Here is a 14368-nt window from a genome sequence, read left to right as displayed (position 1 = left end):
TTTCCTTTAAACAAAAAGTAACAAAGTGGGCAGAAAGGCATCCACATTTTTCTAAATGAAGCCTAGCACTTTTTAAAAAAATAAACCAAATTCAATATCTCTCTTCCTTTTAAGTTTAAACCATCATTCTAAAGTTTTCCTACAATACATACATTGTTGTAAATATATCATTTGTAACGATAAGATCTAAAACAATACATACACACACATATATTTTTTTTCCACAAAGAATCCAAAGCCTGTAAAGAACAAAATTAAAACCTTAGGAAGACTAGCCAATAAAAGATGTCACATGGTAGTCATCTCGGAGAGGACCCTGTGACTGTGGGCTGAGAAGAAAGGACTTAAAAAGCAGTTTCATGCTGAGGAGTTTAGTTTCTGTAGGCAGAGGAGGTAAAGTCCATCTTTGGAGGAGAAACACACTTTTGTTTCGGTCCTCCAAGAACGTAAAAATCACGAGTATTGTTATAAGGTCTCTTTGAATAGCCTCAGTTGTCTAATGAATTTAACAAACAAACAAAAAAAAGTTCATGGTAAGGGGAAAAATATTTGTCTGACTTGGAAGAGAACACAAGAGCTAAGGGGAAAATCCTTCCAGACAGAAAACACATCTACTTTTCCATAAGTTGTCATTGTTTTGGGAGAAAGTGATTTTAAGTGTCACAAGAAAAATGTGCCTCTCAGGAGGCAGCGTTGCTCTGATCACCAACTGCAAGGAGAACAGACAGTTCTGCAGTTGTAGAATCCAGGAAAGCTATCCTTCTTTGGGCCTGCCCTAGGTCAAGGTAATTTCTACTTTTTAAACTGAAAGCTGAGGCTAAACTTTTGTCTTATGAATGGCATAACTTTCACTTTGTATGCAAAGGATGTGGAATCCGTGAGTGTTCCCGGTTTATGGATGCAACCCCTTCACTCCATGCTACCTATTTGTTCCAATCACTTGTTTGCATTCAGTACTTTGATTACCAACAAGTGAGATCAGTGGATGGATCTTTCTGTCAATTGTATGACATCTTGGTGTAGGCCATCTGGCCCTCTAGTGATTCTAATCTTGCTCCAAAGAACAGTTTCTCAGGTCTGCATGTGACATAGCAACATTCTAAAACCTATGCGGCCTACCGTGAGACCTAGGTTTTCTCCATAGAGGAGAGACATTCTTTAAAAAAAAAACCTCAGATCTTGCTGGAGATATGGGCAAACATCACACTGTAAAAGAATCATTAGCTGTTTGCTCTATGGGCCATTATAATAAAACAAAAAGAATATATGGTATTGGAATGACCAGAAATTCTTTCCAAAGGAGATATTCCTCTGACAAAACCCCAGAGCTTGTCCTTATAGTAGGATGGGGACCCTGAAGGCCAGGTGCATTATAAAACTTATGATATGTCACAGGTATCCATTTTCGGAAACTAATACTAAATGATGCAGAATTAACTCCCACTTCCTTATTCCCTCTATCTAGACCAGCATGCACTCTTCTAAGACTTTCCTTAAGGATGTGGAGGGCTCCGAACATGGCAAACACGTATCCTTCAGTTGTAGTACAAGAGGACTAGACTTCTAGAGAAATCCATGATTGCCAATATACCATGTTGGAATATGGCACCCCTCCCCTATGTATTACTAGCTACCCTCTTGGATAGGAATCCCTATCCTATCTCTTGATCATCCATAAATACTTTTATGCATCCTGAACCCTGTCTGTCCTCTGGATCATGTCAAAACTGCAAACCATGAAGATAGGATGTGACAGATTTATAAACTGATGTAATTTGCTAGAAGAAATATAAATCTGCTCAAATTCCTTTTTTCCTCCCTACCCCCCTTCCTCCCTTCCTCTACCCCTTCTTTCCTCCTTCCTTCTTTTCTTCTTTCCTTCCTTCTTCTTTTTCTTCCTATTCTTCCCTCTTTCCCTTCATTTTGTATCACGTGACAGCCATTTCAAAGGTTAGAAAACTTGATGTGCCATGGCTCTGTGAGATAACATCGAGTCATGACCTCAGCAATAACCTTCCAAGGTGAATCACTTTGGATGCTTCTATACAGTTTCAAGGGGAAGTAGCTGCTGGTTTCCTAGCAAAGACAAACCACCACATGCAGAGAGGCAGCCTTCCTGTAACACGTCCCCTAGGCCAACTCTGTTGGCGATGTGATGACGTCGGGCTTTGGAATGCTCATACTGCTGCTTGGACTCATCCCACATTGCTCAGACCTTCCTTATGGTTAAGCAAATAGCTCAGCTTTCAGTGTTAGTGTGAAGAGGACGCTCACAGATGTAAGTCTAAACAGAGTTAGGGAAGGTGAGTGCAATCAGTGCCCCAGTGGCCTGGCTTGGGGGATTGACTGGCCTCTATGGGCAATGGTGCCACATGCATCAGCAGTGGGGCTAGAAGCCCATAAAGCATTAGCCTTGAACTCAAGGATAAGAATCCGTAAAGGAGAACAAAGCCTGGATTTCCTATTTTGTGATGACCAATACTTTGCATTAGAGGTTTAGCAGCCTCCACAGAAGACTCGGGCATCTGTCAATTTCATGTCTCATTCACAATATTTTATTGGACCAACAATCTCCAATTAAGGGCATTATGGAGCAAATGCAGTGTTACTTGAAGATTAGTGAAGGGGCAAAGCAGGTCTGCTTAGGGTCATCTTGGGCTCCTCTTCCCTTGGTGGAGGAGGGGCTACCATTCAGATATCCACTTGTCTCTGGAGATTTGCTCAATACACACGGCTCCTTTCTGCAGTGGGGCTCAGCCTTTAGAAAGCTATGAAACTGATGGATACTCCAGGCTTACACACTGAGAGTGAAATCAGAGACCATCTTCCTCCCCTAGGTGATATTATGCAGGTCAGGGGTCTGTTCCCTGTCTGCTCACCCCATTGATAGTAGGCACTTTCATGTACAGTGATATTCTGAGTGACTCCCAGCTGGGTTCTGAAAATGAGACCAGGAGGGGTATGGGGTCCTGCCCTCAGAAGGAGCACAGCTTGGTTTTGAATGCACACGGATATCATGTGACGGCCATGAAAGGGGGAGGAATTCTGCTCCTGGCCTCCCACCCAGCCTGTCTCCCCCAGCAACTCGTGACAGCCGCACCTCACAACTACAGTGCAGGACAGTATCTACAGCACAATGGGTCTATGTACACATGGACCATTCCCCTGGCATGCTTTAGAGAAAGACACATACACGCTCGCACACATGTACATCTACGTGAGAGCGAGAGACTTGAGCACACGCACGCGCACTGTGGAGAAGATGAAAATGGTACTTCCTAAAGTTTGCGGCGTGACTCGTGTTCTGGGTTGCTGGGGCAAAAGGGAGGTGGGGGTAGAGAAAAGGGAAATATTTGGAATGGGTGTGCTGAGGGGATAGAACACACTGGATGGGGAAAAGGTATGTTCTCAAAAGTTAAGAGAGATGATCCAGGCAGGGGAGCCTGAGAAAGGCTCAACACAGGTTTCCGTTGATAGTCCAAAATGGCGACACATCAGCTCAAATGAAAAACAGAATAAAAAGATTATGGAAATATAAACACCAAAGGCAAGACCTTCTTTTTCCCCACAGATGAAAATGAATGAAGGAAGGTTAAAGTGTGGGGGGACTTAATAGCCATCTGGTACTTCTTGAATAGTCTCATTTGTACAACATCAGATGTCCTTAGCATGATGGAATCTTTACACAGTAGTCATTTGCTTAGAAGATAGACACATATCGGGGAGAGGCTTTCCCACCCTAAATTATACTCAGATTTTTATTGAAGGATCTTAAAACTGTTTTTAGTGTTGTATTTTCTTCATTTTTCATATTCCCCCTTCATTTATAAACACACAATCTTGTGAAACAATAGTCTCCCCCCCATCTTGCACTCTTTCTCTCTCTCTCTCTGTATCTGTGTGACGCATTTTTGTGTGTTTTTGTAATTATTTTTAAATTTTTATTCTATTAACATTTGCTGAGAAGGCAGAACAGGGACGCTGCCAGCAGCCACAGTGGTACGGCCAGACTGACGGATCCGTTGATTCCTCTCACCGACCCGGGTCCTGCAGAGCAAAGGAGAGAGAGAGAGAAAATGTGTGTGAGCATTTTCTGCCGTTGACAGTTGAATAAAGGTGGCATCAGAGGCGAGGCATGGCCAGGAGGCAAGGCATGGCCAAGAGGCAAGGCGTGGCCTGGCACTGATGTCTCGTGATTGGACCCATCTTTTAAGTTCTGCTCTCTCTGAGTCTCTAAGTTATTTTAAACATGAAGCTACTCCTGCTGGAGAAGTTGCTTAGGGTGCCTGCCATGACTGTTTTCAGCTACCCTCCTCTCCCATGCTTTTCACATGATGGCAGCGAAGCCATCACTGTGATTAAGACTCCAAGCACTGATGTTGAACCTTCAGGAGCCCAACATAAGTTCTCCCTGCAAATGTATAACAGTAGCTACATCAATCTCAGAAGGACTCGGTCATCACTCTCCAACTTCTTTGTTTCATAGGTGAGAGGCAGGATAGTTTATCCTTTAACGGGGGTGGGCGGGGACTATTATAAAGTAGCATTTATGCCTGGCTCCCTTAGCACGGTTAAAGTTCTATAATCTCACGAAGAAGCAAAGGTCCTCCTACTGAAAGTTATCATCTTAGAACGAAGAAGAAAACCAAAGGCAACAAATCTGGCCAAATTGTGGAGGATCAGGGGCAGGTTAAAACCTGGGGCAATTGAGAATGGACCTCACCTGGAGGAATTGATCCTTGCAACGTCACTCTGGGTCACTCAGGTTGTCAATGAGGACAGATTGTGGGGCAGATGGGTTTGGGTTTGAGGGGATAGTGAGTGAAGAGGAGAGGAGAGGAATGCAGATTTGTGTGCTTCTGGAGCTAGTAATACTATAGCAGAAATGGGAGGTCTTACTTACGACCTCATCATGCACACTTCTGGTCCCATTTCCTCTTTTCATGTGGCTGTATTTAAATTTCATTGAAAACAAAAACACAACAACAATAACAACCATTTGTCCCCCACCGAAGAGACAGTGACTTTAAGGCTATGATTACTTAGCCTTAGACAATGATACTCAGAATAGAAGCTGACAGGGCTGTAATTGTGGGTCACCGAAACTTTAGGGGCCAAGTATGCAGACTCTGTGTGTGTAAAACCGATGTCCTACAATTACAACGGAAGCATGTTCTAGTCTATGTCGTTTCAGCAAACTGCTTAAAATGTGTAAGACTGCAGAGAGTGTAGCACGGAAAACTACTGAAGTCAAGAATGGCTTCCTAAACGATGCTGGGCGTCTAGAGCTAAAGCAACAGGAAGAGTAGAACAGAACCGATCAACAACTGTAAGACGCCACAATAAACCACGTTGCGTGTTCTGTTCATGACATTATAAATATAAGTGCACAACTGCGTGCTTGCTGTAACAAATACTGCCTTCCAGAAAAATGTAGAAGGAACTGAGAATTGCATCCACAGTGACATTTCCACCGCTTATCAGCTCATCAGATTTAACCTTAGTGTCTGACTCCAGAGTCATTGTCGCCACCACGTGGCGAGCTGTGGTAGTGAACCTCGGCAGTGTCTCCGTTATACATTTGGTGGGTGAAATTCTGGTTAAAGCAATGCTAATTCTAGACAAAAAAAAAAAAAAAACTACTGGAAGATGGAGACAGTGTATTTTTTAAAAAGTCTGATATTTTGGCTGGAGTACCACAGACTATTGCTTAATATGAAAATATGAACATATGCAAACTTTGAGCCTTTCGCGTATGCAAAATGAGCTTTGTCTGGTAAAAAGCCATGGAACCAGAATAAACAAGTTAAATATCTAGTAATTCTAGTCGGCTCACTCTGTGATCTCCTGAATGTCTATGGTGTCATAGTAAGAAGGGACACCCCAGCCACCTTCAGGTCCAGTCTCAGGAGGGTTGAGGTTCAAAGCATCTGCAGTGGTTGTTCACCATTCTCTGACGCCTAGGTGTCCTGATACTTCATGCAAAGTCTTCTCTGGGCTTCTCCTCTCCTCCGCCAAACTTTCTGGATGCCCGGACTCTCAGCCTCCCTAGGCTCCTCTCCTGGTGGCAAAGCTTTTCTCTTGTATCTTTTTAGTGGCTGTCTGTATTAGTGTAAGTGTACCAGCAAGGCTTTCAGAATGAAGAAAAACTGTACAAAAATGAAGGTCTCATATGCCAAAAATGATTTGTGTTTTGCTCTAGTATGAAATGGATGCTCTAAAAAAGCCTGATTTGCTTCTTTCTGTAGTCTCATTGTTAGTACTAGGACAAGCTATATTGTTTCCCTGACATCATAGGATTGAATGGTATCTACAGACAGCTAAGAGAACTGAACTGGCCTTAACATCTTATTCAAATGGTAGGAAGCAAGAGTTCTGTTATTGAAAAGCATATTGTATATTCCTAGGAAGCTAGATAAATACGTTAAAATCAACATTTTTGTTAATGTGTATGCATGCCTAGTTATGTGTCCTCTACCACCTATCCACCCATTCTCACACATAGGGAAGTTTACATCCCCTATAAATCTATACATATATGACACATGCATGTATTATTGGCAATACACAATACAAGCTAACTCCTACTTTCACATGTTACTCTATGTTGTAACAGGAATTCCTACTATGCATGTGTCAATAGCTTTTAATTTTATTCCCGATAGTCTTGTTATACATCTGAAGTTCATTGTATACATCTGGTAAAGATACCTTTGCCTCTATCGGTTATTATTTATTAAGTTCTCTCATATAGTTATTTAATGAGCCTATGTGGTTTGCTCTTGCCATAATTGATTTTGAGAGTAAATAAACAGAATCGAGGAATCCTGTAAATGGGTAACAGTTGGGGAATTATCACAAGTTAGGTATGCAATTATAGATACATACGACTGTGTAGGAGACTACTCCAGTGAATGGCTAGTTCAGGGAAGCATAATCCACCGAATCATTAATTATGTTTTAGTTCCTAGTTATGAAATTCTGCTTATTTGCTGAAATGCAAATGATAAATCTTAGTTCCTGTGCCAGATGGCCACGCTCAGCAAGTGCTTGCATATACTGAGAGCTATCACGAAAGCACAAGTCTGCAAACACAATTTAGCCTTAGGTGCAGGCAAATAGGTACACAGTTCAAAAGCTTCTTACATGGTTTTCATATCACAAAGAACAATCACACCAGGATATTTTACCATAGCTATGTGGGCATTATAAACACACACACATTTTGGCATGTGTGGTACTTGGTAACCATTCCTTATATTATTCACAACACAGAAATTTTGGTATCAGAAATGAATGAAATACCAACTCAAATCAAAGATATTTGTAATTTGGATCAGGCTTAAGTCAAAAACAAGCAAACGATCTTACTTATTATGTGTGTATTATGTTTGTATATGTGTGCAAGTCATCGAATGTGTGTGGCCAGAGGGGAACTAATTCTCCTCTTTGCCCATGTGGTCCTGGGGACCAAACTCGGGTCCTTTGGCTTGGCAGCAGGTGACTTTGCCCACTGAGCCACTGAGCCTGTACTGGCTGGAGGCTTTTAAGGCTTATTAGAGTAAAGGCAAAATTTACCTGCAGCAAAATAATAAATCGGAAATTAACATTTCCAAGGTTCTCCGAATCAGCTAAAGGACCCTGCCAAGATGAGTACTAAATTGTATCTTTTCATGACCATGCTTGTAAAAGGGCAAAACCTGGATTTATGGCAAAGTTTATTAAATATCCTGAAATTAATGAAAGGGATTTTTTTTGGGGGGGGGGCAAGTTTCTCTCCTGCTGATCCAATGGAGGATTCTGAGATCATCGTTTTGCTTTTTCATAAAGACTCAAAGATTTCACAAAGTGTTTTTCTTCAGCCATCTATTTTGGCGACACTTTTTAATGCACAGATCAGTGATGGTTTCCTTCCCCCCCCCCCCATTGTGACTGGATTTATTTAAAATCGTCTTTAACCATGTCCGCAATGATCCCTTGGTGTCCATTGCAGCCAATGAGAGATCGGGATCAGTATTAATGTTTGTGTTTCAATTATACAAAAGAAAAATATTTTTGGAATTCTTAAAGACTGATGGAATTGACTAAAAAAATAAAACAAAAATCTAAACAATTTAGGAAAAAAATCTGTCGAATAATGGCGGTTTGACAATCTACAGAATCTCCAAAATATTTCTGATCTGTATGCTCTGCCTGTGTTGGTGACCTCGGAAGCCATGTTGAAGGCAAGTGCAATCATGCTGTCTCTGGCGCCACCTGCTGTCTATGTCCTGTTAGTACAGTTTCCTCCGTGTGAATTGGGGCTTGAAGCCTATGGAAGCTGAGACTAGACCTTAAATGCCTGCTCCCTCTCCCATTAACTATCTTTATCCTCTGCAAAGTGGTATTTTGGACAGCTGAAACTCTCTTGTGATAACGTTAAGAGCAGTACATCTTTCTCCTCAAAGCAGTCATGATCATAGTCCCAGTGCTTGAAAAGTGGAGGCAGGAGGGTAAAGAGATTAAGATCAACTTTGTACATACGAGTTTAAGGCTAGCCTGGACTACACGAAACCCTGACTCAGCAAAACAAAACAAAACAAAGTAAAACAACAAAACAAAAACACAAAAAATATCAAATAGTTTCCCACATCATTTATGGAAAACTTAAGATATCACACACCTAATACCTTAATATGATATTTGAATAATACCTGATGTCATCACCCACATCAAAGTCCTGAGGTTTCACCTGTGTCACCAGACAAATTAATGGATAAGTTTTTAATCATACTATTGGGGAGAAAAGCGCTAAAGAGCGTATTAATATTTTATGTCTTCTTGCTTCAAAGAAGATATGTTCCTGGTTACCTCTTATATGCTGAGACAGTGATGACCTATAAAGATAGACCACAAAAAGGGCATAGGTCTGAGCAACCATAAAACCTCTGTGGCTTTTGGATGCTGGAGGGCATTAATCCCCCTGCCCCCCCACAATAGGTTTCTACTGTTGGTGACAGTCATGATCATCACACAGTTCGTGAATTAGAAAGAAAGCTATTTTCTTTTTTAAAAAATAATTTATTATTATGTTATATGCATTGATGTTTTGACTGCACGTATGTCTGTGTGAGGGTTTCAGATCCCCTGAAAGAGGAGTTACAGATGGTTGTGAGCTGCCATGTTGGGTGCTGGGAATTGAACCCAGGTCGTCTGGAAGAGCAGCCAGTGCTCTCAACCTCTGAGCCATCTCTCCAGCCCGAAAGCTATTTTCATAAGAGACGACCTACAGTCAAGTGATGACCAGGAGGGCATGAACGACGGTGACATCTGGTCTCCTCACGGCTTCCTTAGTACTTGTCTTGGGACGGACAAGGTGAGGTTGCTTGCCTCAGCAAGCTTGCCCTGTCTTTGTAGAGATAAGAATGTAGACTGTGTGCCACATGGCTGGCGGGAGTGCATGGAAATCATGGAATAACCTCTTCTAGGGATCCAGCTGTCCAGGTAAGTTATAGTAAGTGAGACTTCAGGAACTGAGAGAACAGAGGCAGGGTGGAAATGTCAACTGCGTATGCACTTCATTTCATGGGTTGCTGTTTAGCTGTTGTGTCTGATGTAGGCGTCACAACTTGTCAATGTATTTACTTGAATCGTCAACAAGTGACTGTAAAATTCTGAAAGCTTTGGTATTGGGTATCGATCTTTCTATAAAGTGAGATCTGTGGAATGAACCACAGCCGCTTAAGATGAAGTGCAGAAGGGATGGAAGAGGGATGTTAAAGTGAGTCACTGTCAAAAGTTCTACCAGGCAGGGGCCTTGGGTCAGGGGGTGGACCCTTTATTAATAAGAAAGTTCACGACCTGTGGAAAACCATGGCCAACTGTCTTATTGAAATTTTTTTTATCACAAATTACAATGCTAAAGCAAACTCAGGTGCATGAGGCCACACTATATGGCTGTGGATTTTTAACTAATGTCTAAAAGGTTTTATAAACAGCAACCATACCTTTTGGCTTGAAGTGCACGGTGGTGCCAATTTCTAAAAAAGAAACATTCAGCAAAAACAAAAACAAATAAAAAAAAGGCTTTATCAATTGAGAATAAACATGAGGGTAGTTGTTACTCTCCACTCAAAGGGGGTAAGAGGAAGGCAGGTAGAGGACAGGACAGTAAGAGAAACGGCGGATGGAGACTGAGGGACAGGCAGGCAGAAAGAGACTCTTCTTAGACTAAATGAGCAACTGCTAGGAACAAAAACTGAATGGCAGCTACTGAATCTCCACGTTACGTGCTCTGCCATTAGACAAGCAGAGGGGCTCCAGCATGGAGTGTGAACGTCATCTGGACTGCACTGTATGCAACCATAGAATGTGTCTGATCCCCAGCCTTATCGTGACCCCACTCTCACCAGTTGGCCTTATCTAACTCCTTACCTAACAACCACGTCCATTCCTACTCCAAGTTTCACAGTTGCTGTATCATCTACTAGAAATGTTCCCCTAGGTTTCTATACTGTTCGGTCATTCACTGCAGCCACCATTATAGGACTGCCCCGTCAATTCCTCGAAGTCACTGCTCTCTGATCCTCGGCATTCTTTTACTGAGCATTGGGGTAAGCAGTATTAAAGCCCCTCCTGGTTTGATTCCCTCATTTGCTTACTGGTTGTCTCCGAAGGGCATCCACAGTGCATAGCTTATTCACCACTGAATCCAGTCCTCAGCCAGGACCACTAGATATAGGAACTTTCTCCAAACACTTGCTGCACGTGTTAATCAATGTCAAGGTTGAATGAGATTAGATTGCTTAAATATCTGGATTTCCTTTTAAGTGTCTTTGCCAAATAATTCAAAGGACTTACTACCTTTGGAAGTAAACAAGTAAAATTTCTGTAGGGTACCATTTTCTATTTCAAGACCAACTAAGTGATTGATTAGCTATGGGAGTCCATACCGGCAGTGAGATCCAGATATTTATCTCTATGACCAGCAGGACTACAGGATCAGATCTGAAGACTGAGTAACACAAACTAGCAGAAAAGGTAAAATGAAGAAGCTCTTTATTATAGAACCTCTGCCATCTTACAGTTCAGCTTCCATTTCTTTCAGTCGTGTGTGTGTGTGTGTGTGTGTGTGTGTGTGTGTGTGTGTGGTGGGGGGAGGTGTGTCTTTGAGGATAAACACTCAATCTGTAGTTTGGTATTTGTGGCTCTCCTCACAAATCCTACCTGTTTAATCTTGTAAACATCTGCCATCTCCCCACCTTTCTTTTCTGCTCCCTGGAACCAGATCCCCTCTCCCGGGGTACCATAGCTTCTGTAGTAGCATCTTAGTCACCCTTCCGAATGGAGATATTACTTCCAGCGAGGAGTCTTTCTTGGTCTCCTTAATGATGTATGGTCCTTTTATTTTCTATTACACTCATCTCTATCTTGATTTCCAATGTGTTTATCTGATGCTTTGATGGACAGCTGTCAGCCCCCCCCCCTTGGACTCTGACTTCATAAAGTCTGTGCCTGTTATTATGTGATACTGTAGTCCTGTGCATGGCAATCATTCTGAATGCACATGAAAACATGAGAAGAATAAACACAGCTCCCATTGCTTCTGAAACAGAAAACTGGGAACCTGATTTAGCAGACTGGGCTCGGCTCTTTGAAATCATGCCTGAAAAGTCACCACAATTCCTGATAACCTATTCATGCCCTTCCTTGCATACTTCTCCATGTGTCCACTTCTCACGGAGAGTCTCTCAAACGGTATAACACTTCCTGGCATCATTAGGACAGTTATAAAGAAAGGCATGGTTGTCCCAGTGTCTGAAACTCACAAACGTTTGGCTCTTCCTCATCACTAGCAAAACTAACGCCAGCCACCCTGTCCCCATGTTTGTAGGTACAATGGTTTCCCTGAACTGCTTAGCCTTAGCATGAATCGCTCTGAATGTTCTCTTGGTTATGATATCTGGTGCTGCTCATGGAGAACGTCTAAGGATGCCCAGAGACACCAGCATCTCTCAGACCCTTTTCTATGTGAAGAACATTACCTATAGCTGGTCCAGTCAACAAATACATTACACTGTAAGTTCATATAGAAACATGGAGTACATTTCTTCTTAGGAGGCAGCTGCTTACTTACCCAAAAATTCTAGACCTAGAGGAGACCTTTTTGAAGAATAGAGTTATGACCTTTTCTTTTCCTTTCTTTGCTAAATCTTGTGCACCGGCTTTGTGGGAAGAAGTTTAAGCAAATGCTCAGGGCAGACAGGCAGGGCAGTGACTCTGATTAAGCTAAGAGACACCTCTTTAACCTTCCTATGCCCTGGTCTTAGCATTTGTACACAAGTTTAATGAATATGGCCCAGATAAACCTGCTCCCTGGATTACATCATTACCCAGTGAGCTCCCCTTGCACCTAGCACACAATTCAGTAAGGGTTGTTGTTACCATCTTGTGGTGGGATCCTTCTAGAGAGGATTATTAGTGCAATTTTTGTAGTGGAAGAAAGATACCCTGATTAAAAAGCCACACAGCGTATGTGCCAACAATACGACGGGCAAAACATTAGGAGACCTTGGCACATGCAAACCAGATAGGAAGGAGGCTAATTGGGCAACAAATTCCTTAGGGTGCAGTTGGCAGTATGCTTACAGGAACCCACTGACACAGGCTTGGGTGAGAATCTGTTTGTTCCAAATGAATGTGTTGGGGGAACAATTCTCTATTCTTCCATTAAAGAGAATTACAAGAAATATCTTGAAACACTCCCACACATTTAACTCCATGAGGTAACTGTGCAAAAATGCTTGAATGTGTATCTACTAGTGCTTAAAAGATAAACTGAATGCCTAGTTACATTTTATAGCCATTCCTTCCTTTTGCGGCCATAAATTGATTTCTTTTTGAAACAGTAAAGATCTTAAAATTCTAACTTCGATTTTTCTTTGTGAAAATGTGATAGACTTGTGATATTTGTACAACTATTTCCAACTCATCCTATTCTGGCTGATTAGTAGTCTCTGAGGAAGGAAGAAAAACTGTCTGATGCTGAGTTTGTTTGAAAACTTGGTTATGTCCTGCCATCTTGTGGTCACACTAGGTCATGTTCCTAGGTGCCTTTGGAAAGTATCACCTCTGTCCACCAGGTGGCAACAGTGAGTGAAAAGGCTTGTAGTTTCTCTAGTTGGATGGAGCTGGTGTGAAATGTCACTCTTTAAAATAGACCTCCCCATTATTATAGTCAAGTCTTTAAATCTGATCCATAATGCCTATATTCCATCCTTTTCTCTAGTGAAATGTTGTTTTACATTCTTGACAAAAACTGTATTGCCAGGAGTATCCCTGGATCCTTCAGGAGAATATATCCACAGACTCCGACTTTTCTGTTTTGTTTGTTTGTTTGTTTGTTTTTTCTGAGACAGGGTTTCTCTATATAGCCCTGGCTGTCCTGGAACCCACTTTGTAGACCAGGCTGGCCTCGAACTCAGAAATCCACCTGCCTCTGCCTCCCAAGTGCTGGGATTAAAGGCATGCACCACCACTGCCTGCCTGGACATTTCCTCCTACATACTGGTCTTGCTTCTGAAAATGTGTTTAAGAACAGAGCACAGAGAAGCAGGCTAGAACTATAAACAGAGACATCTGCAGTCAGGTAACAGACAAAACTTTGGGGCATTCTAGAACCAAGAATGTTCCAGCATTAACAAACATCAGTGTTGTCAAAGGCTGACTTTTTAACTCCTGAGACTGTGGCAGAAGGCAGAGAAGGAAAAGGTCGGAGGTCAGGAAGCTTACTCTTCCTTTAACCTCTGTGATCTCTCTCTTCCTCTCTTCCTTTGTATTCTTTCTTCTTCTCCTCTCTTGCTCTGTCCTTTCTCCTTCCCCCCATCTTCTCCTAAAGTGACCATTTTGGAATATTTCACTGGAAACTCCTTTTAGTTAGGGAGCATTCTTGTTACCTCGGGGAACTTGCAGACCTTATCAGACACAGAAAAGGTTGTCTGTCACTTGTACTGCTTTTGAGTTCTTGGGGATGGGGGGGGTTGGGTATTGACAGCAGAGGCAGTGATCAGACAGTAAGACTTTAAAGGTTAGAAGCAGCTTAGCATAGGTTGGCTCTTGACCACAGCCTCTGCCCACAGCATTCCGTCATCCTTATTTACATGGAGGGGGTCCTGCAGCAGTGTTAGGCTTGACGTTGTTTGCACAGTTGTCATAATTCCAGGGACTTTATTTGAACATAGGTATCTCATCTGTTACCTGTCGCAGATGTATTTGAATAGGGAATAACCAGTTGTTATCTGTGGGCACAACTCTTTCTGCAAGGCCAGTGTTCTGCAGTGTTTGCTACAGGTTTGAAAATAACACATTGGTAGCTGACTTCATATATTTA

At 42.1% G+C, this 14368-nt stretch overlaps 1 protein-coding gene across 2 annotated transcripts in view; it reads right to left on the bottom strand.

Moving 5' to 3' along the window:
* Positions 1-3809: 3809 nt before the first annotated feature.
* Positions 3810-14368, bottom strand: part of Lsamp (limbic system associated membrane protein) — a 2106845-nt gene continuing 2096286 nt past the window's right edge. Inside the window, exons 10-11 of one of the 2 annotated variants that reach the window (XM_021184808.2) lie at positions 9987-10019; positions 3810-4047 (exon numbers count right to left, since the gene is read on the bottom strand). In XM_021184808.2, the coding sequence (XP_021040467.2) occupies positions 3950-4047; positions 9987-10019 (131 nt within the window). In that variant the 3' untranslated portion in view covers positions 3810-3949. The remainder of the gene's footprint in view (positions 4048-9986; positions 10020-14368) is intronic. The other variant, XM_021184809.2, reaches the window with a different exon arrangement.

The sequence above is a fragment of the Mus caroli genome, chromosome 16 (genome assembly GCF_900094665.2).
Source record: "Mus caroli chromosome 16, CAROLI_EIJ_v1.1, whole genome shotgun sequence".
Taxonomy (NCBI): Eukaryota; Metazoa; Chordata; class Mammalia; order Rodentia; family Muridae; genus Mus; species Mus caroli.
The sequence above is the reverse complement of the archived record's forward strand: the minus strand, read 5'-3'. Positions and strand labels throughout refer to the sequence as shown.